Raw genomic sequence first — 22,756 nt, 5'->3', positions numbered from 1 at the left:
GTCTGCCACTTTCAATAGGTGATATCTTCGGTAAATTTTCGCTTTGATTTTCAATTTCTCAAGTGTAAAATGGAATTGTCTGCATTATGTGATGCTGTCGTCTGTGTTCTATTAAACTGTACACTACTGCTTTGTTTTCTTTAGATCTAGAGCTTGAAGACCTGCACAGGTTTTACATAGGTTTTATCCTTGTTTGCATGAAGTTCAGGTTCTTTATGACTACGGTTACAAAAAATGATAAGCCTTTGATCCTTATTGAAAAATACAGTTTAAGGGGGAAGTCATGAAGTCTAAACTTCAAAGCTAAACTTTTTTTAGAAATTGTAGAGATAGGAAAATAACTTCAAAACACACATTATATCCAAATAACAGTTGAGAAAAGTGCTCTTCACAGTGCAAGCCTCTGCATTTTTGTTACTGGTCTGACAAAGATGAGGAGTTTGCACCAATATATAAATCAACTATGTCCCTAAGCACACTGTCAAGTTTGACTGGCATTTATTTTCATTGTAAGAGTTTATTGATGGAGGAAGCAGGAAGCAGTATATTAATCTACATTGTGATACAAGCTCCTTTTCTCATTTGTGAAGCAAATATTTCACAGACCAGCACTAATTACTGTTAATAAGTAATTAATACTATCTATAAGTATTAATTATTAATATTATCAGGAAGTATTAAGTTTTCTTAGCATGCTTCATAGCTTTCTTAGCTTCTCGTTTATGATCAGTAAACATAGCACTCTATTTAGTATGCCTAAGTGAAAAACTTACCAGTTTTTATTATTAGTATTATGCAGATATTCCAGCAGAAGAAAGAGAAAAGAAGTTGGCTTCCTGCTCGAGACACCGATTCCGCTACATTCCACCCAACACACCAGAGCATTTCTGGGAAGTTGGTTTTCCTTCCACTCAGACTTGTATGGAAAGAGGTGAGAGTATAGATTATAACATTTTGGAATTAATTTATTTTTAATACTGTATATACCCAGGTCTAAACATTAAACTTTTTCTCCATGATTCTCTTTACCTTCTGCTGCAAACTAGGTGCTGGTTTTGTGACATAAAAACAAATTCCTAAAGATAAAACCCTACCTTCAACTTTTCAAGTAATTTCATCATAATCAGAGATTGTTTATAATCACTTTAGTGTGGTTGTGTGTGCATTATCCTGGTTCATCATTCAAATTTCAGAAGCAGTTTCTCTCATCCTGTCATCAAAATGAGTTTTAATAAAATAAGTAATTTTATAACAAATGGCAGCAAAATTATATTGTTAAAAAAGAGCATCTTTTTAGAATGACGACTGATTTTTAGATTTTAAAACCTCACTTATCCAGAATGCTGAGTGTTTATAAACTATAATATGAATTAAAAGGAGCTTTGTTTGTTTAGAAGATTGTTGACATGCACCTAGCTCCTCCAGATGTGGCACTTGTATTTAATATAATTGAGAATGTATGCAGCTTTAAAGCTCCTGATATTTAGTGGCAAGATAGTTTTTCCAAAAGATGCAAAGTGACAGCTGTTACCATCTTTGCCACCTGACCCATTAACAAGTCAGGTTAAGTCCTCTTTACATGATGTCTCTGCCTCATCATCAAACCGGAACAGACAATCTGGATAGAGCCTGTGTTTGCATCCCTAATGTGGCCTAGGGGTATGGCAGAGCAAGTCCTCCCCTGCAAACCAGGTGATTGGAGACACCTTAGGGGAAGTGAATAGTCTGAAGAGTATGGGGGCATATCATCTGATGAAAGGGCTACCACAAAGTCTTTTTTTTTCCTTTTTCTCCCCAAAACCCCTCAGTACATAGCTGTATATTTTTAGTTGTGGGTCCTTCTAGTTGTGGCATGTGGGACGCCGCCTCAGCATGGCTTGATGAGCAGTGCCGTATCCGTGGCCCGGATCCGAACCAGCGAAACCTGGGGCCGCCGAAGCAGAGCGCACAACGCTAACCACTCAGCTACGGGGCTGGCTGCACAAAAAGTCTTTTTGATAAGCACCTAGAATTTATCAAAATAGTAAAGAGTTTGTGTTCAGGCATTGTCCCCATTTGCAACCTGTGGGAAACAGAATAGGAGAGTGCTTGGGAGCTCTAGTTCTGGAGTTAGGTCCTGGGTAAGGTCCCAGCTCTTCTGCTTCCTAGCTTTGGGAACTCGAGCAAGCTACTTAGCTTACCTGGGTCTCTAGTACCTCATCTGTGAAATAGGTACAGTGGAAGCTACTTCAAAGGAATTTGAGCATTATCTGAGGTAATGTATACAACACATTTGATAAATGTTTGCTGCTGTTATTGTTAGTATAAATGAGAAGACTCATGCTAAGTGGTGAAATCATTCGTCAGCGTCACACGGCTAATAATCAGAAGAATCATGTCAACTTAGAAGGCATTAAACAAGACAGATGTTTACTGGATGTATACTGAAAGAAATGTATGTTGTAAATATAGTCTCCTAAATTTGTGATTTGTTTTTAAGGTTACATTAAGGAAGATCTTGATCCTTGTCCTCGTCCAAAAAGACGGCAGCCTTACAATGCAATGTTTTCACCAAAAGGCAAGGAGCAGAAGACATAGGTATTGAAGCAAAAACAGGATAGAGCACAGTTTTTCTTCTTGTTAGTTATTTATAGTTAAAGTTGGTATTAAACATTGATTTTTTTTTGATCTTCTGTAAACTGATTTATAAATCATTTTTCTATTGAAATATTTTTAAATGGCATTTAACCACCATACAAACAACTATTTAAAATGTGGATAAGTGTATGTTGTATGTAGTTGCTTTTGCACCTTTAAAACAATAAGGTGCTTTCATTTTGCACTCTAACTTAAGAGTTGTTTATTTACTGTATTTGGTAATACCTAATTACAATTTGGAAAATATGGTCCTTGTCTGTGATTTGTTGCCTTTCAGACCTCGTCTTTGTACTCCATCCTCCATTGGTGTTTACATGCAGCAGTGACTGCCTGTTAATCGTTACAAATTTTCATTCTCTTAATCAGTTCCTCTTCTGTAAGTCATTCCAATGTCTGACATTTAAATTGTAGGGGAAAAAATGTTATATTTTAAGAGTCCTTTTAACTTTCCAGCTTCTTTGTTTTGTTGACTTGAAATGAGGTACTACTCTGTAGTGAATTCCTTTCTAGCTGACCACAAATGTCAGCTTTTTTTCCTTTCTATGTACCATAAATTGTCATCCTCTGATCTGTTTCTAATATTACAACTCTTCACATGTTTTCATCATATTTTTTTTTTCCGGTGGAGTTTTCAAGCTTAATTTGTTGAGTTCTTCTCTACCCATGTGTTTGAGTTCAGCTGTATTGTTTTTCTGGATTGACTAATGTTTTGAACTTCTAATTTGGTAGATCTCTCTATTTTAAAATAGATTTCTCTATTTAACAACTTTCTATTCCTCTAGTATCTGGTGTCTGTTCATTAAGATGACTGACCACATCTGTGTCACCTTTTCTGGTGTCATTTTATCAGTCTTTTTTGTGTATTCCTTTAATTCGTATCTTGACAGTATTACATAAGCAGGAGTACATGAGACACTGAATGGAATGCCTCACTAAAATCTAAATAACCTTATAGTATAACCTTTACTTCTCAGAGTTCCTAAAAATCTCTTTGCTTAGTCTTGTCTTCCTCATTGATCAAAGTTCTCATGTGAATAAATGACATCAGTTTGTGTTCTCACAAATAGAATTGGAAAAGAAATTACATACATTGAATATCTACTATATGTCACATCCCCTGCGTACATTTTTTGGCTCTGAATGTGATTCTGAATTTTTTACTACCCTATCATAGCTTCTATTCAACAGTTTTCTTCCCTTCCCAAGTTGTTTATCCTATATTTGATTTTTGTTCTCTACTAGCAGTCAACTCATCTCTCCAAAATAATAGCAGCCATTCGTTGGTCACTAACTATATGCCAGGAACTGTGTTGTGCTCTTATAGACTTTTCTCTATTAATCCTCAAAAAATTTGTGAATTTATATATCGGTTTAACATTAGGCTGCAAAAAAAGATCCAAAACACAGATTAAACAACAAATGACTGATTTTATTTTTCTCACATTAAAAAATCTAGAGATGGGGCCGGCCCAGTGGCATAGTGGTTGGGTTCATGCGCTCCACTTCGGTCCCCCAGGGTTCACAGGTTCAGATCCCAGGCACAGAACTAGTACCACTCATCAAGCCACACTGTGGCATCAGCCCACATAAAGTAGGGGGAGATTGGCACAGATGTTAGCTCAGCGACTATCTTCCTCAAGCAAAAAGAGGAAGGTTGGCAACAGATGTTAGCTCAGGGCCAATCTTCCTTAGCCAAAAAAAAGGTCTAGAGGTCAGCAGTCCAAGGCTGGTAATGCAGCTCCATGATGCCTTCATGGACCAAGATTTCTTCTACCTTTCTGCCCTTTCTTGCTTTGTGTGTGGTCTTCATGTGTGTGATCTTCATCCTTGTGACTAAAAAATGGTTATGCCACCTCTGGCATCATGTCCATAGTCTAGACAGGAAGAAGGGAGAAGAAAAAAAGCACGTGTTACTTGTTTTTATCCCTGTTTAAAAAGTTTTCCAGCAGGCCCCACCCAATAACTTTCCATATTTCTCAATAGCCACAATTGTCACTTGGCTACCTCTAATAACTGAGAGGAAATTAGAGCCCAGGATTGCCTAATTCCAGAATCAGAGCTTGTATTTACTGTAGTATAGTGCTTCTGAAGGCCAGGAGTCTGAGAGACACCTAGATGGAACAGGGCACCACAGGATGTGCAGTTAGACCATATACCTCCAATGGATTTTACTTTTCAAAAGGCAGCCTAAGCAGAGACAGCAAAAGATTGTCTACCTGATAGTAGCTTGATAGCCATCCAACCCTTCTGTTCTGCCACAGACCCAGCTGGGTGATCAGTACAGGATAGATTGCCCAGAGACTGGAGAAAAGACCCGGAGATGGCGAATGAGACATATAGGTTTATTGGGGAATTACTTATGGGGAAGGTCCAGTGGCAGTCAGCTGGACAGGCAGTGTGCATCCGCAGCTGCCCCCTGAGAGAAGGTTGCTTAAGTAGACAGAGGAACAAAGGCTGCGTGCTTGCCAAGGGGGTTGTCCCTGTATGACCTACATTCCAAGGGCCAGAGCCCCCCTGGAGGGCCTCCATGTTCCCTCAGACTGCGGTGGTCTCTGTGCTAACTCTCCCACGAGAAAACAGCTGGGTTAAGCAAGCCCAGGACTGTCAGCATGAGGAGTGCTGGGGTGTAGCCCAGACAAGGAGCCTCCAGGACACATGGTTTTAAAGGGGGCATGCTGGCAAGTGCCCCTACACCTTTATAATTAGCATTCTTCATTTTATCCTCAGCCACCTGAGTGAGTAAACTGAGGTCTCTCTCCCTTTTTGTCTGCTATTGACCAGCTATGCCTTTAAATGAAGTGATGAAATAGACAAGCTAAGAGGTTTAAAAACACTTGAGTTAGAAGGATGTGTTTAAATGCAGAACTGCAGTGTATGACACATAGTGCACTCAAACTTAACTTTAGGAAGATGATGTATATAAAAGGGCTTTATTCATTTGTAAAACATTATGCATGTAAGACAATATTTTCATACAAATATATATCAATCACTGTCTATATGTAGTTATGTATAGTTCCAGGTTGCCTGTGAGCTTCTTAAAGTTGAAGACCTCTGATTTAAGCTTTGAGAGCATACAGAAACTGTACGTCCCCACTCAGCATTTGAGTAACGCCTTTCCTGCCTTCAACAAGCAGGCATTTTGCTTAAACTATTTGAAACCTAAGGTTGTCAAAGGCAAGCAGTTTGAATGAATCAATCATGGATACCCAAATGTGTGTAGAAGACATAGTGTGCTACCTTAGGAAAAGAACAAAATGAGGCTGAGGAATATCTCCTTATCCCTTTCCTGTTGTGAAAAATTTTCCCAAAGTCCAACTGGAAAGGCTGCTCTTGGTAGGCTCAGTGCGTCGGTAATTCAATTTAAACTGCGTCTGGCAGATGTATGTAAAAATTCATAGAGGACATTCCTAGGCCATCTGAAAGAAAGAACTGCAAAAGAGTGCAAAGATTCCTCCCCGGACTGAGTGAATTCATAATTCAGTTACAAAAAAGGAATAGTGTTACGTAAACTAAAAGATACTAATACATTTATTTAACAGACATTTATCAAGCTCTTTATCTTTACCAGGCACAATACTAAGTACAGTATCAAAGTCAGGCAAAATTTGACAAATTTTCTCCAAAAGAACCAGCTTTTAAAGAAACACATAGCTAAGACTTAGTCCATTATCCATGACATCTTAGGATAACAAACATGAATTTAATTTTGAAAAATGCCACTTCAGAAATAAACATTTGAGGGGCCAGCCCAGTGGCACAGCGGTTAAGTGTGCACGTTCCGCTTCGGTGGCCGGGGTTGGATCCTGGGTTTGGACATGGCACAGCTTGACAAGCCATGCTGTGGTAGGCGTCCCACATATAAAGTAGAGGAAGATGGGCACGGATGTTAGCTCAGGGCCAGTCTTCCTCAGCAAAAAGAGGAGGATTAGCAGCAGATGTTAACTCAGGGCTAATCTTCCTCAAAAAAAAAAGAAAAACATTTGAAATATATCTCAAATTTTACCATCAAGGTGTCTATTCTCAACAAGCCTAGCAGTTTGAGACATCTCAGAATCTTTCTTTTTGCTGAGTTGAGGCAGTTAGAATAGTTCCTTAGAAAACTGGAGTGTCCTTACACTTGAGTCCTTTAGCGTGCACGTAAGCAAAGAATTAATATCACGCCAGCAGAGGCCAGAAGAGAGCTATTTTTGGAGAATATTTTGGAGCTATCAGTGGAAATGAGGGACTGAATAGGACTATCATAAAAGAAAATTTCTAGGATTAATAGGATATGAGTTGGGAACCTTTGGTACAGTAATGAAAGCTCATTGGGCAAAAGTGAGCTTTCAACATAGCTATCGTTGGAATAAAACAAACAGCAGAGGCAATAATTCATGGTCCTGAGAAAAAAATAGACAAACATTGTGTACTTACCATAGGCCAGGCGATGAGGAATACAAAGAGATATGTGAGATCCTGTTATTACCCAGTGGGAGACCAGACACAAACATAGAAAGATGCCGAAGACGTCAAAGAAGCTTAGACTGAGTGCCGAAGAAATGTTAAGGATAATTAGAACTTGAACTGTGCCTCAGGATGAGTTAACCCAGAGGAGCAGAGAAGAAGAGACAGTGCAGTCTAAGCTGGGAAACTAAGCTGAATGTGGAAATGCTGAAATACTGAGTCAGAAGGAACCTTCGAGATAGTTTGGTTCTAGCCCCTCACTTTAGATGAGGAAACAGAAGCACAAAGTGATTTAGTGACTCACCGACATCCCAAAGAGCTGGGACTAGAATGTGGTCTGAGGCCTCAGCCTGGGGCTCTCTGCCCATCCTAGGTGCTAGGAAGCACACTTCCTAGATATTTATTAGAGCTAGAGAGGAGAGCTGTGGGCTGTTAGTAAGAGAGGCAGTAAACTTGTGTCTTAACAGCAAGACTAAAGAGTTTAGACTTGAGTCTGTAGGCCTGTGGTTTTCAAACCGTTAGTAGCAGATCCCTTTATTCGAATTAAATCTCACACAGAACTTCAACAAACACTGATATTTTAAGGGCATAAGTTTTGAGCATTCAAATTTATCACCTTTAGTTATAAATCTAATCAGTGAGACGAGATAAATACATAGTTGTGAAATGAGTTATGGATGGCAGGTTACCTCAGTCTCAGCATCCTGATATCCCGGTCAAATGCTTGCTGCACCTCAGACCAATTAAATCAGAATATCTGGGGTAAGGTCTGGGTATCAGCATTTTTTTAAAAGCTCCTCAGGTGATTCTAGTATAATGCAGCCAAGTTTGAGAACCGCTGCCCTAAGTCATTGTTACAGGCTAGTTCAGTGTTATTCAAACTTTAATGTGTACATCAAAATCACCTGGAAGGCTTATTAAGTCACAGATTGCTGGGTCCCACCCCAAAGTGGATAGGGGGCCCAATTTACATTTTTCACATGTTCCCAGGTGATCCTACTGCTGTTGGTACAAGGACCTATTCATAAAAGTCACCCAGATGCTTGATAAAGAGATTAGATTGCTCCCCTGGGGATTTTAATTCAGGTGTAGCCCGAGCATTTATATTTTTATCAAGTTCCCAATCGTTAGTATGAGGCAAATCTAGGAAGTATTGCTTAAGACAACAGGGAAAACTAAACAGCAAAATGTTAGGCTTCAATCATCTCCTGACTGAAAATATTTTGAGCTGGGTAGTAATGCATTTATTTAGATAGAATCATCAGGCATAAAGTGTTTTTGGTTTGTTCTTTTTTTGGCAGGGGGTAGTCAGGTATAGAGTCAGGTGTGCAAGAAAAAAAATTAGTAACCTGTTAAAATATTCCAAGCAAGAAGAGCACCTGGGCCAGGATGGTGCCAGTAGGGATGGGAAGGAAAGAATTCAAGCAACCACTTAATGATTGTCAGTTATGGTCAGATCTGTGGCCGCTGAGGGTGCAGAGATGAATGTGATATAGTTTCTCCTCAGTGAGCCTATAGCCAACTCAACGGTAATGAGAAACATTAGAAGTAAGAATCAATCAGACGAGGCTTCTCGTTGGAAATGGGGACAGACCCTTGATCTACATGTCATTTATAATTATAAAACTTACAAAAATAGGAATGGGTTCATCCATAATTCTAAAGCGAACTTTTTTGTTTTTTACATACTAAAGGATTCAGCAACAATTACTTAGTGGGTATTTGGCTGGCAAAAGCAATTTACTAAATCCTAGGCAAGATTGACTTATAGGCCAGCAGTAGTTGGCCTAGAGCATCCTTTCTAATGCATTTCCCTAACATATATTGCTCTCCACTCAAATTCAAGGGTGACCATTATCCAGTTGGAGATTTGTCCAAGAGATTTGCTTTTTTTTCTTTTCTGTTTATTCATTTACTCACTCAGATAATCTCTTCTTTCATGCTGACTGACTCTGGGACCTTTCAGTGTGCATTACCATTTCCACCAAAGGCTGCCGGGGCTAATAAAAGGTAAAACTCAGACCAGCCTTAGATTATTGGTCTGTTTTGATGAGATATTTAGGAGAAAAAGTGGACTCAGAATTTGAAGGATGATGGATTTCCTGTGAGCCAGGCATTGGCCTAACAACCTAAGTCAATAATTCTTGGGAAAATAGAGATACAGGCAAGTTAGGGGAAGCCTCTAAATTTAAATTAGAGAAGGGTATTCAGGTTTCTAGGTAGCATGAATTAGACAAAAAATCGTCTCTTTGAATGCACTAGAGAGCTGCTGAAACAACAATGGCTAGAGATACTAAAATCATAGAGCAAGGGGAAGCCTCCAAGAAGTGAACTAAATTCTGCTAATGGTGTTTCTCTGGGGCAGGAGGCTGGGAAGTCCAGGCTTCACCAACAAGAGGGGAAGCATACAGAGAGCCCAGCAGACCCGCTACAATCTCTCAAGGCTGGAGTGGCAAAATTAGAGACTTCAGGAGCCTCACTCACAATTTCCCTCAAGATGTTGGTCAAATGTTGAGGCTGTACAGCATGGGAGGCTAAAAAGTTATGCTAAAAACCTCTGTTTAAGAAAGTGAAAACAATCAATTTTGTGTGTATTTTACCACAGTTAAAAAAAATTTTTTTTGAACAGTTTTCAACAGAATCACTATGCTAACTGGGACAACAATAAAGTTCAGAAACTACCACAGGAAGGTGCCCTGGTGAACACCCGAGACTCTTAGTTGAAAGACCTGGAGGACTATGATGTAGGAATGGGCTAAACAGAGGCAGGCTTTGCCGTACCAGCTCTGCAACCCAGCCTCCACCTCAGCTCAGCCTCTGATTGGTTTGAGGTCATCCCTGCCTGGCAGAGGACGATATGTGTCCTCTCTGCAGGAATAAAATCTCATATGTGGAGCCTCACAATGTTCAGCATTCAGTGAAAAATTGCTGGGGCCAGTCTGGTTAAGTTTGCACACTCTGCTTTGGTGGCCTGGGGTTCGCAGGTTCAGATCCCCTGCACAGACCTATACACTGCTCATCAAGCCACACTGGTGGCATCCCACATACAAAATAGAGGAAGATTGGTACAGATATTAGCTCAGGGACAATCTTCCTCAAGCAAAAACGGGAAGATTGGCAATGGATGTTAGCTCAGGGACAATCTTCTTTACAAAAAACAAATTGCCAGACAAGCCAAAAGACTGGACCTTATGATCAAAAATCAAGGAGGGATAAACAGACCCACCAGTGATCCAGATACTGGAGTTAGTAGACAAGGACTTTAGTATGCTCAACAAGATAGAGGAAAATTTGAAAAAGTATGTAAAATGATGGAAGATTTCACCAGAAAATTTATATCTGTTTTAAAAACTAAAGGAAATTCTAGAACTGAAACATACAGTATCTGAAATTAAGAACTCAATTGATGACTTTAACTAGTGATTAGACGCAACAGAAGACAAAACGTATCCAAACTGAAAGCAGATTAAAAAACAAAGTTACAAAAAAGAACATAAGGGACATGTTGGAAAGTTCAAACATATGTGTAATTGGAGTCTCGGGAGAGAGAGAATGCATGGAAGCAATTCTGATAGCTCTGTTGAGACTTTTTCAAAACTAACAAAAGACCAACCTGTAAATTCAAGAAGCTCTTCAAAGCCCAAGAAGCAGAAATGGCAACGCAAACCATATCTAGACACATAATAGTAAGACGCTGAAAATCATGGGAAAATCTTAAAAGCAGGCAGAGGAGGGAAAAATATATTAACTTCAAATAAGTAACTAGATGGCTGATTTCTTAAACTGAAATCTAGGCAACAATGGAATGACATCTTCAAATTGCTGAAAGAAAGAAAATAATTGACAACCTGGAATTCTATACTCAAAGTATCTTTCAAAAGAGAAAGAAAAATAAGGACATTTTCAAAGAAAGGCTGAGAGAATTCATCACCAAACTTCCACTAAAATACTATCCCAAGTCCTTGAGCTCGAAGAAAAATGGGGAAGAGCTTTCCAAACAGCACGGTAAAGAAAGGCTTTGAGGTAGGAGTGTGTTAGCATGTTGAGTCTTCGTTATCTGGAGCAGAGCGAGTAGGGGAAGACGGTGGGAGATGTGGTCAGAGAGGCAAGGGCAAGATGACATGGTGCTGTGTGCCCAGAAGGGGCTGGGTTTGTCTCAGCGAGGTGAACATTGGTTCTACTGGACCTGTTTTAAAAGGCTATTCGAGCTGGTGTAGGAGAGGGTGAGATAATAGGGGGCAGAATGGGATCCGGGGATCTTAGATTATTGCAGCTGCCCTGTAAAAGACCGTGGTTTAAGAGGGTAGCAGTGGAGGAGGCTATTTAAAGGTTGAGCATCATTGAGAGCTGTCGTGGTTACTGTCAGTATTGCAGAGATGGTGGTGATGAATCAGAAAGAAAGCCTCTTGGAGAAGTCAGAATTTGAGCTGGGCCTTGACGACTAGGTAAGATTTAGAGATGCAGGGGGAGGAAGCGGGGAGAGGGGGTCTATAAAGAGAAAGCATCCTGTGAACAAAGGCCTGGAGGCAGTAGAACAGGAGGGGTGGTGCAGGCTGTGGAGGGGGCTGCAAGGAGAAGACAAAGCTGGGTAGGAGAGTCCGGTAGGGAAGTCAGCCCATAGGACACGTAGGTGCTTAAGTCAAGACCTCCTAAGTAAAATGGCACAAAGCGGGCTCCATGACACCAGTACTCTAAAAGCCCTGGATCCTACCTCCCTTCTAAATGTTCAGATTCAGAGGAGGGATACAGAGTCATTTCAAATGCTGTCATTTTTTTTTTAAAGATTTTTATTTTTTTCCTTTTTCTCCCCAAAGCCCCCCGGTACATAGTTGTATATTCTTAGTTGTGGGTCCTTCTAGTTGTGGCATGTGGGATGCTGCCTCAGCATGGCTCGATGAACGGTGCCATGTCCGCGCCCAGGATTCGAACCGACGAAACACTGGGCCCTGCAGCAGAGTGCGCGAACTTAACCACTCGGCCACGGGGCCAGCCCCTCAAATGCTGTCATTTTTGAAGAGTGAATTTAATTCCATAAATCTTAACTGACCACTCCTTATTTGCTCATAATGAAGTCAGCAGAGACTAGAGGTAGAAGTGAAAAGTCTTCCCAGCACCAGATGAAACCGAAAGACCAAACTAGCACTTTTAGAAGAACACAAGGGATTTTCCAAAACGTGCGCAACCTTGTTTCATAATTCAGAGCTTGAAAGAGAAGCCAGTGTGACTGCCTGCAGCTGGAGCCCGCAGAAGGCTGAGCTCAGCTGGTGGGTGTATTTCAGGCAGAAGGTGTCGGCTGGGCAGTGCTCCCCTCCCCCAGACTTACCTTCTGGGCACCCCATTCGTTCCACACAGGAGGGGTAGCCAGGTTACCCTGATACAGCTGCTGAATTATCCAAAGATGTCCCCTGCCACACCCCGCCCTCTCTCTCTGTCTAGAAAATGGGAGAAAGCCTCCTTAGTTGGGAAAACAGTACAGTGGGGAGGCAGGGGGAGGAGACTTGCCCCCCAAAATATTAAAACATGACCTACGTAAGTCATGCCCAAAGATCAAGGGGGAACAAGGTGGAAATGTTGGAAACGTGATCATCCGTGAAATCAGCTATGTAAACTGAGACCTCCATTGTGGTTCTGTTTGTCCTTTGACAATGAAAACGTGGCATATTTTTCATTCATTAGAAACTGAAATTAAAAATTATAGCCTTCATCTCACGAGGTGATAAACCCCTGCTGTGTGATTTTTGTCTCCCTCCTTGAAACATTTAATCATCTAATTCCTCTGACTTTGTCTCAGGTGAGTAGACCCTTGCTGTAACTTCAGGGGCTCCAGAACCGCCCCATTTGCCTGTGGACCTAACCTGAAATGCTCCTCATCAAGAATTGTTCCTTTATGTGAAGGCACTCTACAGAACTCCAGGAGTGTCCTGGTAGAGTGTGAACACGCCACTCACCACACTGAACACTGTCACGGTCATTCTTACCTGGGCAGTGATTCTGTCTCAGGTAAACAGCTGCCGTGTTGGGAAAGGAGAACAGGGTCTTGAGGAAGGGCTTTCTGGAAAGTGAAATGTTAAAGAAAGGAAAGAAGATTCCAAAGCACAGAGTACTCCCCGTGGAACAGAGAGACCAGGCTCTGCCCAGGAAAGGCAGCAGTGCGGAGTCTGTCGGGCTCCCCAGAGTTTGTTCCTTTGGGTTCCCAGAGTTTTATGTGCCATAGTGAGCACAGCAGTAATGGTGGCAGGCTTGCTCCTCTGCACCTGTTCTTTAAAGCTATGCTGCACAACACGGGCCTCTCTTGAGTGGCCCTGGGCAGCAGGAAGCACAGAGCACCTGGGATGCTGGGAAGAAGACACTGAAGAGAAGGTCCCTAGGAAGAGGCAGGATGGTGCCACAGTGGTGCCTGTCTGCTCCTGGTTTGGGTATTTCATCTGGGTGGAAATGGTGCTCATCTCTGGAGAGCTTGGTATAGACAGGCCCCGGCTGTCAGTGTTGCTGCACCAACCCTGGCAGGTTTGATGCTAAAAGACAAAATCTGAGTTTGCGTGGGATGATCCACAGCCCCAAGGGGGTCCCTTGACATCATTTTCATAATAATGCTAAGACGTCCTTTGCCTTTTCCTTTGTGTTGACAGTCTCACTGATAGCACAAAGCAACTGTAGGTAAAACTGGTGCCTTAACACAGTGAAGGCTGTGTTCGTCACTGTCACAGTGTCACAGTGTGACACTGACACTGTCACCGTCACATTGTATTCTTCACTGTCATGCCCTGGCAAGGAAAAAAGGCATTTACGGTAAAGAATGTCTTTGCTGAAGCAGTAACAAAAAATGTTAATTTTATTAAATTGCAACATCTTTTTCATATTCTGCATAGGGATGGTTGTCTTGAGAGAAAGCATTTGCACAATTGAGTTGCAGTCTGAACCACCCACTCTTTGCATGGAACGCGAAAGGAGGGTTAATGTAAATATTATCATTATTCAGACTTGATAATTTGGTGGACATTTTCTCAGAAATGAATGAAGTAAGCCTGTCACTTCAAGGAAACATTTGTCTGTATTTGTTGCCAATGATAAAATTTGAGTTTTCCAGTAAAAGTTAGAATTTTGGAAAACTTATATCTGCAACTTAAAGACTTTTCTGATAAAATTGCTGGTACTAATTAATGTGATTTTTTATCATATCCTGAAATGTGTCAACATCCAGGAGATCTGCATACCTCAGTTGAATCAATATTTTTCCTTTTTTTCTTTTTTTTTGCTGAGGAATGTTCACCCTGAGCTAACATCTGTGCCAATCTTCCTCTGTTTTTTAGTATGAGGGCTGCCAGCACAACATGGCTGCTAACAGAGCTGTGTGGGTCTGTACGTGGGGACCAAACCCAGGCTGCCGAAGCGGAGTGCGCTGTACTTAACCAGGGCTGGCACAATATTTTTCAAATGACCGATGATTTGTTACAAATCATGCATGGGTAAAAGATCCAAATTGCAAGATAGACCTATGGATTTTAATGCAACAGGGTACAAAAAAAGTTTGTTGATATGGTTTCATATTCTACATTGCAACTGACCTTTAAGAAACTGTAGAGCCGGCCCTGATGGCCTAGAGGTTAAAGTTCAGCACTCACTGCTTCGGCAGCCCAGGTTCACCTCCCGGTCGCAGAACCACACCACCCATCTATCAGTTGCCATGCTGTGGTGGTGGCTGACATAGAAGAACTAGAAGGGTTTACAACTAGAATATACAACTAGGTACTAGGGCTTTGAGGAGGAAAAAATAAAGAAGAAAGAAACTACCACTTACAGAGTACTGATAGAGCATAAAAGGCTAATAGCCAAAATTATCTGAAAGATCCATTAAAAGACAGCGTGAAGCCTGGTTTTCTTCCTATACCTCAACCAAAACAACATATCACAAACAAATTGTATACAAAAGCGACGTGAGAATCCAACTATCCTCTGTAAAGCCAGACATTAAAGAGATTTGAAACATCTCACTAAGTTTATTGTTTGGAGATATGTAGTTATTTTTTGTAAAAATGTTATAGTTTATGTCAAAATGTAATGGATTTATTTTTGTTATTTGTAGAGGAACTGAATGTTTAAAATGTCTCACTTTTAATTTCTAAATATGATTTAGAAATATGATTTCTAAATAATTATGATTTCTAAATAAAAATTTCTAAATATCAGTCAATATAATTCACATTAACCAAAGCTCTTTAAGTTCCTCAATAATTTTTTAATTGAAAGGGGTCCTGACACCAGAAAGTTTGAGGACTACACATATGGTGGAAAGACAATGCACTTTGGGTCAAATCAGCTCAGGCCCCATCCTGACTTCTGCTTATTAGGGGTGTGACCATGAGCAAGTGGCTGGTCCTTCATGTTTTAAATACTCAAGATAACAAAACCAATCTTCCCTCATAAGCTTGTTAAGAACATGAAACAAAGCAAAGTAATATGTCTGTGTCTGGCACATAGTAGGAACTAAAAAAAAAAGTAAGAGAATTTAGTCTCTTTGCTATAGAAAAGAAAGATTTTGTTTCGAGGATATGACTTTTCTATCAGTAGGTCTAAAGCCATAAGCTTTTCAATGCTATGCAGATCATCTGTTAGACAGTTTCACGTCCTCGTGAAAAGAAATTCCTTCATAGGAGATTTTAGGAGCTAGAGGGCAGTTAAGGGCTAATAAGGGTCACATAAGCCACAGATTAATTCATCAACTTGCAAAGTGCCTGATGTCTACTCTATAGATTACTATGAGGGGAAAAGAGGGAGGACTGAGAAGAAAAAAAATCTGTTTTAGGGAAAAAAATATGCAAGTGAGTATATCTGAGCAGATGTTTACGGAAGAGGGTGAGCTGAGTAACATGAAGTTCTGAGAAAGACATGTGGCATCCCATAATAGAACTGAAAGTTTTGCCTGGAGTTTTCCTGGACTGATGCTTTTTAAAGAAAATGTTGTGCTTATGATTCATGTTTTTTTAATGAAAATATTAATGAGATAATTGTAGATTCATGTGCAATTGTGAGAATACAGACATCTCATGGACCCTTCGCCCCATTTCCCCCAGTGGTAACATCTTGTCTAAGTAAAGCACAATATCACAATGAGGCCATTGCCTTTGATACCATCCACCCATCTTATTCAGATTTCCCCAGTTTTATTTCTACATATTTGTGTGTGTATGGAACTACATATTTAGTTCTATACAATTTTATCACATGTTCAGGTATCTACCACAGTCACCTGACAACCAATAAGCTGTTTTCCATTTCTAAAATTTTATTTCTGAAGTGTTAGATAAGTAGAATCATAAGTGTGTAACCTTTTGGGATTGACTTTTTTCTCTCAGCATGATTCATCCATATTGTTACATGTGTCAATACGTCGTTCCTTTTTATTGCTGACTGGTGTTGCATGGGTGGATGCAGCACAGTTGCTTTAACCTGTTTAAGGATGTATGGGCTGTTTCCAGCTTTGGGCTATTACAAGTAAAACTTCCATGAACATTCATGTACTGCTTTTTGTGTGAACACAAATTTTTGTTTCTCTGGGAAAAAGTCCAAGAGTGTCATTACTGGATTGTATGGTAATAATAGTGTGTTAAGTTTTATAAGAAACTGTCAATCTATTTTCCATAGTGGCTGTACCATTTTACATTCTCAGCAGCAATGTCTAAGTGATCCGTGTCTCTACATCCTTGCCAGCATTTGGTGTTGTCACTATTTTTTGTTGTAGCCACTCTGATAGGCATGTAGTGATATCTCACTGTGGTTTTAATTCACATTTCCCTGACGGCTAATGCTTCTGAACATCTTTTCATGTGCTTATTTGCCATCTGTATATCCTCTTCATTGCAATGTCTCTTCATATCTTTTGCCCATTTTCTAATTGGATTGTTTATATTTTTTTTAACAGTTGAAAATGGTTTATATTGAAGTGGAAATCTGCTTACTTTTGTCAGTAGGAGTCCCATTCTGCAAAATTTATTGAAGTGGAGTCAGCTTTACCCCATAGCAACTTCAGAGGTCCTAAGGGTTGTTTATGGCCATCTGGTGAGTGCTAGTTTTGAAGACAGGGTCAGAAGAAAATAAAGCAGGTTGACTCCCTACATCTTTAGGATTCCGCCGCTTCTGGGGCTAATGCTTCACACACAAGCACGCACACACACACACACACACACACACACACACACTACTCCCACAGCTCTGCTGATTTGTACATTTCTTTGCGCAAAAGGGTGTCAAGCCCAGGAGGAGCTCCCTCAGGTGAAGACGTGGACCGAAGTGGCTTGTGTCAGTCCAGAGCATCTGCCCCTGTTGCACAGTGATGGTCTTGAGGGTCACCTGGCCGCAACTAAGAGGGTTGCTCAGAGTTGATTACTGGTTCACCGTGTCGAAACTGGGCCCAGAACATGCAAAGCTTCCAGAGAGTCACACAGCCAGGAGTGTGGGCAAGAGTTCTGTAGAGGCCTGCAAATGCGTCTACACTAGGGGTTGTGGGGGTGGAGATTAGGGAGCAGAGTGTTGAGGAAGGTGGCCGCTGTGCAAGTGCTGTTCGAGCTGAGTCAGCGATCCCCACGTTTCAATCCTCTGCCCTAGCCGCCTGTCAAGGCTCTTGACATATCAGCGCAGGCCAGCACGCCACAGCTCCGAAGGCTTTCCTAAGCCTGAGAAAAGATTTTAAAAACACGTATCTGAAAGCACTCTCCATTTCAAGCTTTGATTCCACTGTCTGCACATCCTTTGATGTCACGCTGACCTCGCCCTACTGAGCACAGCTCTACCATTTGCTCAGAGGAACTGGAGATACCTGTTTTCTCCTTCAGAAAAAAAGAAAACTGTTCCTATTTCATTTTATTTTCAGTTCCTTTTAGAAGATAAGCTAACGTTGAAACACACTGATTGGTCATGTTATTTTTAAATGAATTTTTAATAGCCAATAATGTGTTCCATCTGGGGAAAGGCTGATGGCATTTTCAGCGGCCAGGCACAAACTAGGATGGATTATTTCCAGCATTTGAAAAAAAGCTTATTTGGATCCACATCATGCTGGTTGCTCAGTGTCAGTGGCATTTCCTGACCCTGAAGAAGGGCTAAGCCCTTGGCCGCTTCTCTCCTCCCTTGAGGCCACTCGCCTCTCGCAATATCAAGAAACTTTTGCCCACCACACCCCCACCGCTCCGTGGTGTCTGTCAGTCAGTGTCAGGGCAGGGAGGGGCGACTACTGTGGTTCACACTGAACATAACCCCAGCCATCGGCAAAGGAATCAGGTGGTCTCTACATCAGCAGCTGGACGTGGCTTCTCTGGGTGCTGTTTCCATAGCATGCAGCCTCATTTGAGACGAGGGAGCAGAAACAGGCTTGAGCATTTAGGGAGAGCAAGGGATGAGATAGTCCTAGGTCCCCATATGGATGCAGCCGGCTCTCGTATGCCCTCTGGGAGCTCCAGAATTAAAGGCATTCGTTAAAAAAAGAAGGAAAGAACAGGGGCCGGCCAGTGTGCTAGTGGTTAAGTTCACGGCAGACTGGGGTTCACAGGTTTGGATCCCAGGCACAGACCTATGCACTGCTCATCAAGCCCTGCTCTGGCAGCATCCCACATACAAAATATAGAAAGACTGACACATGTTAGCTCAGGGACAATCTTCCTCACAAAAAAAGAAGGAAAGAACAGATATTGGTACACCCATGTTCATAGCAGCATTATACACAATAGCCAAAAGGTGGAAACAACCCAAATGTCCATGGGTGATCGAATGGATAAACACAATGTGGTGTATACATACAGTGGAATATTATTCAGCCCTAAAAAGGAAGGAAATTCTGAGACATGCTACAACATGGATGAACCTTGAAGACATCATGCTAAGAGAAATAAACCAGACACAAAAGGACAAATATGGTATGATTCCAATTATATAAGGTACCTAGAATAGTTAAATTCACAGAGACAGAAAGTAGAGGTTACCTGGGGCTGAGGGAAGGGGAGATTAGGGAATTAATGGGGACAGAGTTTCAGTTTGTGATGATGAAAGTTCTAGAAATGGATGGTAGTGATAGTTGCACAACAGTGCGAATGTACTTAACACTGCTGAACCGTACACTTAACAATGGTTAAAATGGTAAATTTTATGTTATGCATATTTTACCAAAATTTTAAAAAATAAAGGAAAGAGTGTTTGTGCTTTTCACTGCCCCTGGGTCCTCTTCTAAAGGAAGGCTTCTGGGTGTCATCATTGCCACGTGAGGCAGTGGTTAGTGACCAAACCACCCAGGGGTGTGCTGATAAATGATTAACAACTGGCTCTCCAACAAGTACAAAAGATTCTGTATGTGAATATTTTATGTAAGTTTATTAAACTTTACTGATACAAAGGATGTGAGTCACGGAATTTACAAATAATAAATATATGACACTTTTTATTTTAAATTCCACATAGGTTATTGATTTTTATAGAATGATTTCAACTGACTTGTGCAAACTCTTATATCCGCAGCCAGTAACAGTTGCAATTGATGAACAAGTATAGTTCTGAGATGAATGTTGGTTGATATTTTCATGACTAAGACAAAAATGAAATAACAAAGACATGCTGGAACATCACTCATTCGTCAATGATGTAAGCCGTTTTTTTGATGAATTGGATAATAGTTTTTGAATATTGGAAGACTATTTCCTCAATTTCTTGGGTTACACACAATGTAACAGCTACGGACACAATACACTTTTAAGTTTAATCTACAGTATTATTTTCTCCACCATGTTGTTACATCTAGACAATCAATAAAACAATATGTTAAGCCTCAATTTGTAGTAATTGCTGATCTCTATGGTGTAGATACTCCCACTGTGGCTGATTTCAATCCTCCAATATGAAGTCACTTGAAGGCAGTGTTACGAAAGGATATGTAGTAACACACCGTTGCATAATATTTCCACACGATAGATGCAGATACATCGATAGTAAAATATTCCAAAATAATTAGAACCTGATGAGTTTTTAGTATCTATTATGTGTTTTTAATATAATTTATTTAATTTTAAGCTTATATAGTGTTATTATTTTTTTTAAAATAACCAGTTTAACAGCTAGCTCACGGAATTCCTGAAAATTTAACAACTAGCTCTCACAGTCCAGTACACACTAGGTTTGGGAAACTTTGAAATGCCTTGTTTCTCGAGGGGAATTATGGAGCCATGGAATAGCTCCCTACCTCTAACACAATCCCAGGAAGCATAGAAATCGGGGGCTCCTGTTACATGGGACCATATAACCTCTATCTTTCTTCTTTATTTTCTTCCTGCCTCCACGGATCTTGCTAATTTCTGGTGTAGCATTCTCTGTGCAGTATTTCTCCCTTATCTGTTTTCTTCTCAATGTTTCCTCTGTCGCTCTCTTAGGCATTGTTGTCGTGTGTTTCTATTTCCCCGTTTCTTTTATTCTCATTGCAGTCTTGACTCTCCTCCACTTGTTGCCCTTTCCTTTTTTCCATCGATCAGCACACAACTTTTCAGTCGCCATTTTCTATGGTTTTTGCCAATCTTCCATCTCTTCCTACATAAGCAGAGACTTGTGTTTGAAAGGGGGCCACGGTAACCCATGTCTATCTGACAGCTATGGGGAAATCTACAGCAGGCTCAGCCTTCCTAGTTTTCTGATGCTCAATGCAGCATTTTAATGAACTCAACAACAGAAAAAAAGGAGGAACTACAGGATGAATCTTAAGTGGGATCCTTGGGGTGGCTGCCCATTAAATGAGATTTCATCAGTGAGAAAAGCATAGCACAGGAAGAACTGGTGGGAAAAGTTAATAAACCCTCTGATAAAACAAAGCAATAAAAATAGTGCAAATTTCTAGAGGACTTACTATGAAAACTTCTTTAAAAAAACCCTCAATGACATCTGGTCGCCAAATATTGTATAATTCATGGACCCTTTTAAAGAGGAAAAAAATTGTTATAGATCCATTTTAAAGGAAAAATAATTCTCAGGGACCCTCAATATTGCCTTAAATGATTTTTATTATGTTATTTAAAGACTACATATATAAACTAGGCATAAAGCCCATATGCTTATAACACTCACACAATTGTAAAAACAAATGTACTAAAAAAATACAAACAAAATCACAAAAATCGATAACATTTTAATGAGCAACATTAATTTAATGTGATGAATGATGTTCTTGAAACATCATTCCCCTGTTGCCCCTGTTGGATTTTAATATTTGGTCTGTTGAAAAAATTAATCAATAAGTGAAAAAATCTTCACTTGGTTCATTGGTGGCAGTAGATGGAACATTATGGCATCACTGTTCTACCCAACCCCTACCAACTCTTCACTGCCACATAAACATTATAGAGTGAAAAGCACTAACTCTCATATAAAGAAAGATTACTTCTCTCTTATATTCTCCCACATTTGTTACTATTAATAAACAAAAGAAGAAAAAACAAGGAAAGCACTTTCACCAGATAGCTCATAAATGTATTGGCATTTAATTTTACAGTCTTTAAAAGTTGGCTGGAGAAAATATTTAACTCTTTATTTTCCTGTAACTGATCTTATCTCTTGAGGCCCCATTTCTGCCCAGCAATGGGAAATGTCATCTTACCAACCCAGTCGTTCCTGGGGACAATAATCACTTCTTGACTCTCTTCCTCACACTTCTCTTGGAAAGTGACCTAAGTCACCGGGGGCCTTGGTCTTGTCGGAGAGGAATCCTGGTCAATGCTCGCTGGCTTCCAGCATGTTGGTTTCTGAACTGTGCCATCCTCAGTGGTCTTGACAGCAGCCAAGGCAAGGTCAGTGACCCACTGGCCCACGTACTCCCAGTCTCTGAGCTGATCTCCACTCCCATCCTGGTGTCGGACAGGAAATCTCTATGGGTTCCTTGGCCTCAAAGGAGTTGAGGGAGGCATGGCAGGTGGGGGAGCAGCAGGGAGGCTAGCTCTCACAGGCCATTTCTACACCTGCTGCCATTTCTGCCCATTTTCACTCACAGCAGTCTGTGTAGCTCCTAACTGCTCACAGAGTTGCAGATGGGAAGTGGGACACAGTCTGCTGGGCCTCCTATCTCCAGCCCTATCTGGATATTTTTCTGCGTGCCCTACACCAACCTCCTTGGCTTCAGCCTAGAAGGGTTTACTGGGTGGTTCACCTGTGCTTTTTTCTCTTAATCCCCTCTCCTTCCACAATCTGTGGGATCTCTATCTAGATAGAGGTGGGAAACTGTTTCTACATCATCATTTGCACTGTCCAATCAATTGTTAATGGAATAAAGCAGTGATATGTTGGTGAATGTTTAACAACTGATTTTTTAGGGGGAAAAAAAACCCTGGTTTGTAGTATTTGCCAATTTTCATGGTGTACACACTTCCACCATGGTTGATTTCAAGCTACTGAACATGGAGTTGAGAAAAGATGTCCACAATCTGCTCTCCTGAGCTGGTGCAGGCCAGCTCTGACACACCCCTGGATGCTGAAGCCACTGGATATTGATGTCAAAGCCAAATTTTTCAGAATTTAAAACCCTTCTCTCTCTTAAAAACCTAGCTCTTAGAATGAAATAGAAAGACTGTCTATTTGTCAGCTCTCTCCTGAGGGTAGTGCATTCAGGATCATATCCCAGTGCCCCAGTGGTGGGAGAAGGCTAATGTGTATAAGA

The 22,756-nt window shown here is 40.7% G+C and overlaps 1 protein-coding gene and 1 long non-coding RNA gene across 19 annotated transcripts in view; one reads left to right on the top strand and one right to left on the bottom strand.

The window, feature by feature from the left end:
- The window catches only part of RBBP8 (RB binding protein 8, endonuclease), a 103,661-nt gene extending 100,776 nt beyond the window's left edge, over positions 1-2,885 (top strand). For all 18 annotated transcript variants that reach the window (XM_070220743.1, XM_070220739.1, XM_001915082.6 and 15 more), the window contains 2 exons: positions 790-931; positions 2,480-2,885. In XM_070220743.1, coding sequence (XP_070076844.1) covers positions 790-931; positions 2,480-2,577 — 240 coding nt within the window. In that variant the 3' untranslated portion in view covers positions 2,578-2,885. The remainder of the gene's footprint in view (positions 1-789; positions 932-2,479) is intronic.
- A 1,160-nt stretch (positions 2,886-4,045) lies between these two features.
- Positions 4,046-22,756, bottom strand: part of LOC111774702 (uncharacterized) — a 36,571-nt gene continuing 17,860 nt past the window's right edge. Inside the window, exons 2-3 of the long non-coding RNA XR_002809847.2 lie at positions 5,878-6,069; positions 4,046-4,511 (exon numbers count right to left, since the gene is read on the bottom strand). This is a non-coding gene — a long non-coding RNA (uncharacterized lncRNA). The remainder of the gene's footprint in view (positions 4,512-5,877; positions 6,070-22,756) is intronic.

This window comes from Equus caballus, chromosome 8 (assembly GCF_041296265.1).
Source record: "Equus caballus isolate H_3958 breed thoroughbred chromosome 8, TB-T2T, whole genome shotgun sequence".
Taxonomy (NCBI): Eukaryota; Metazoa; Chordata; class Mammalia; order Perissodactyla; family Equidae; genus Equus; species Equus caballus.
The sequence above is the reverse complement of the archived record's forward strand: the minus strand, read 5'-3'. Positions and strand labels throughout refer to the sequence as shown.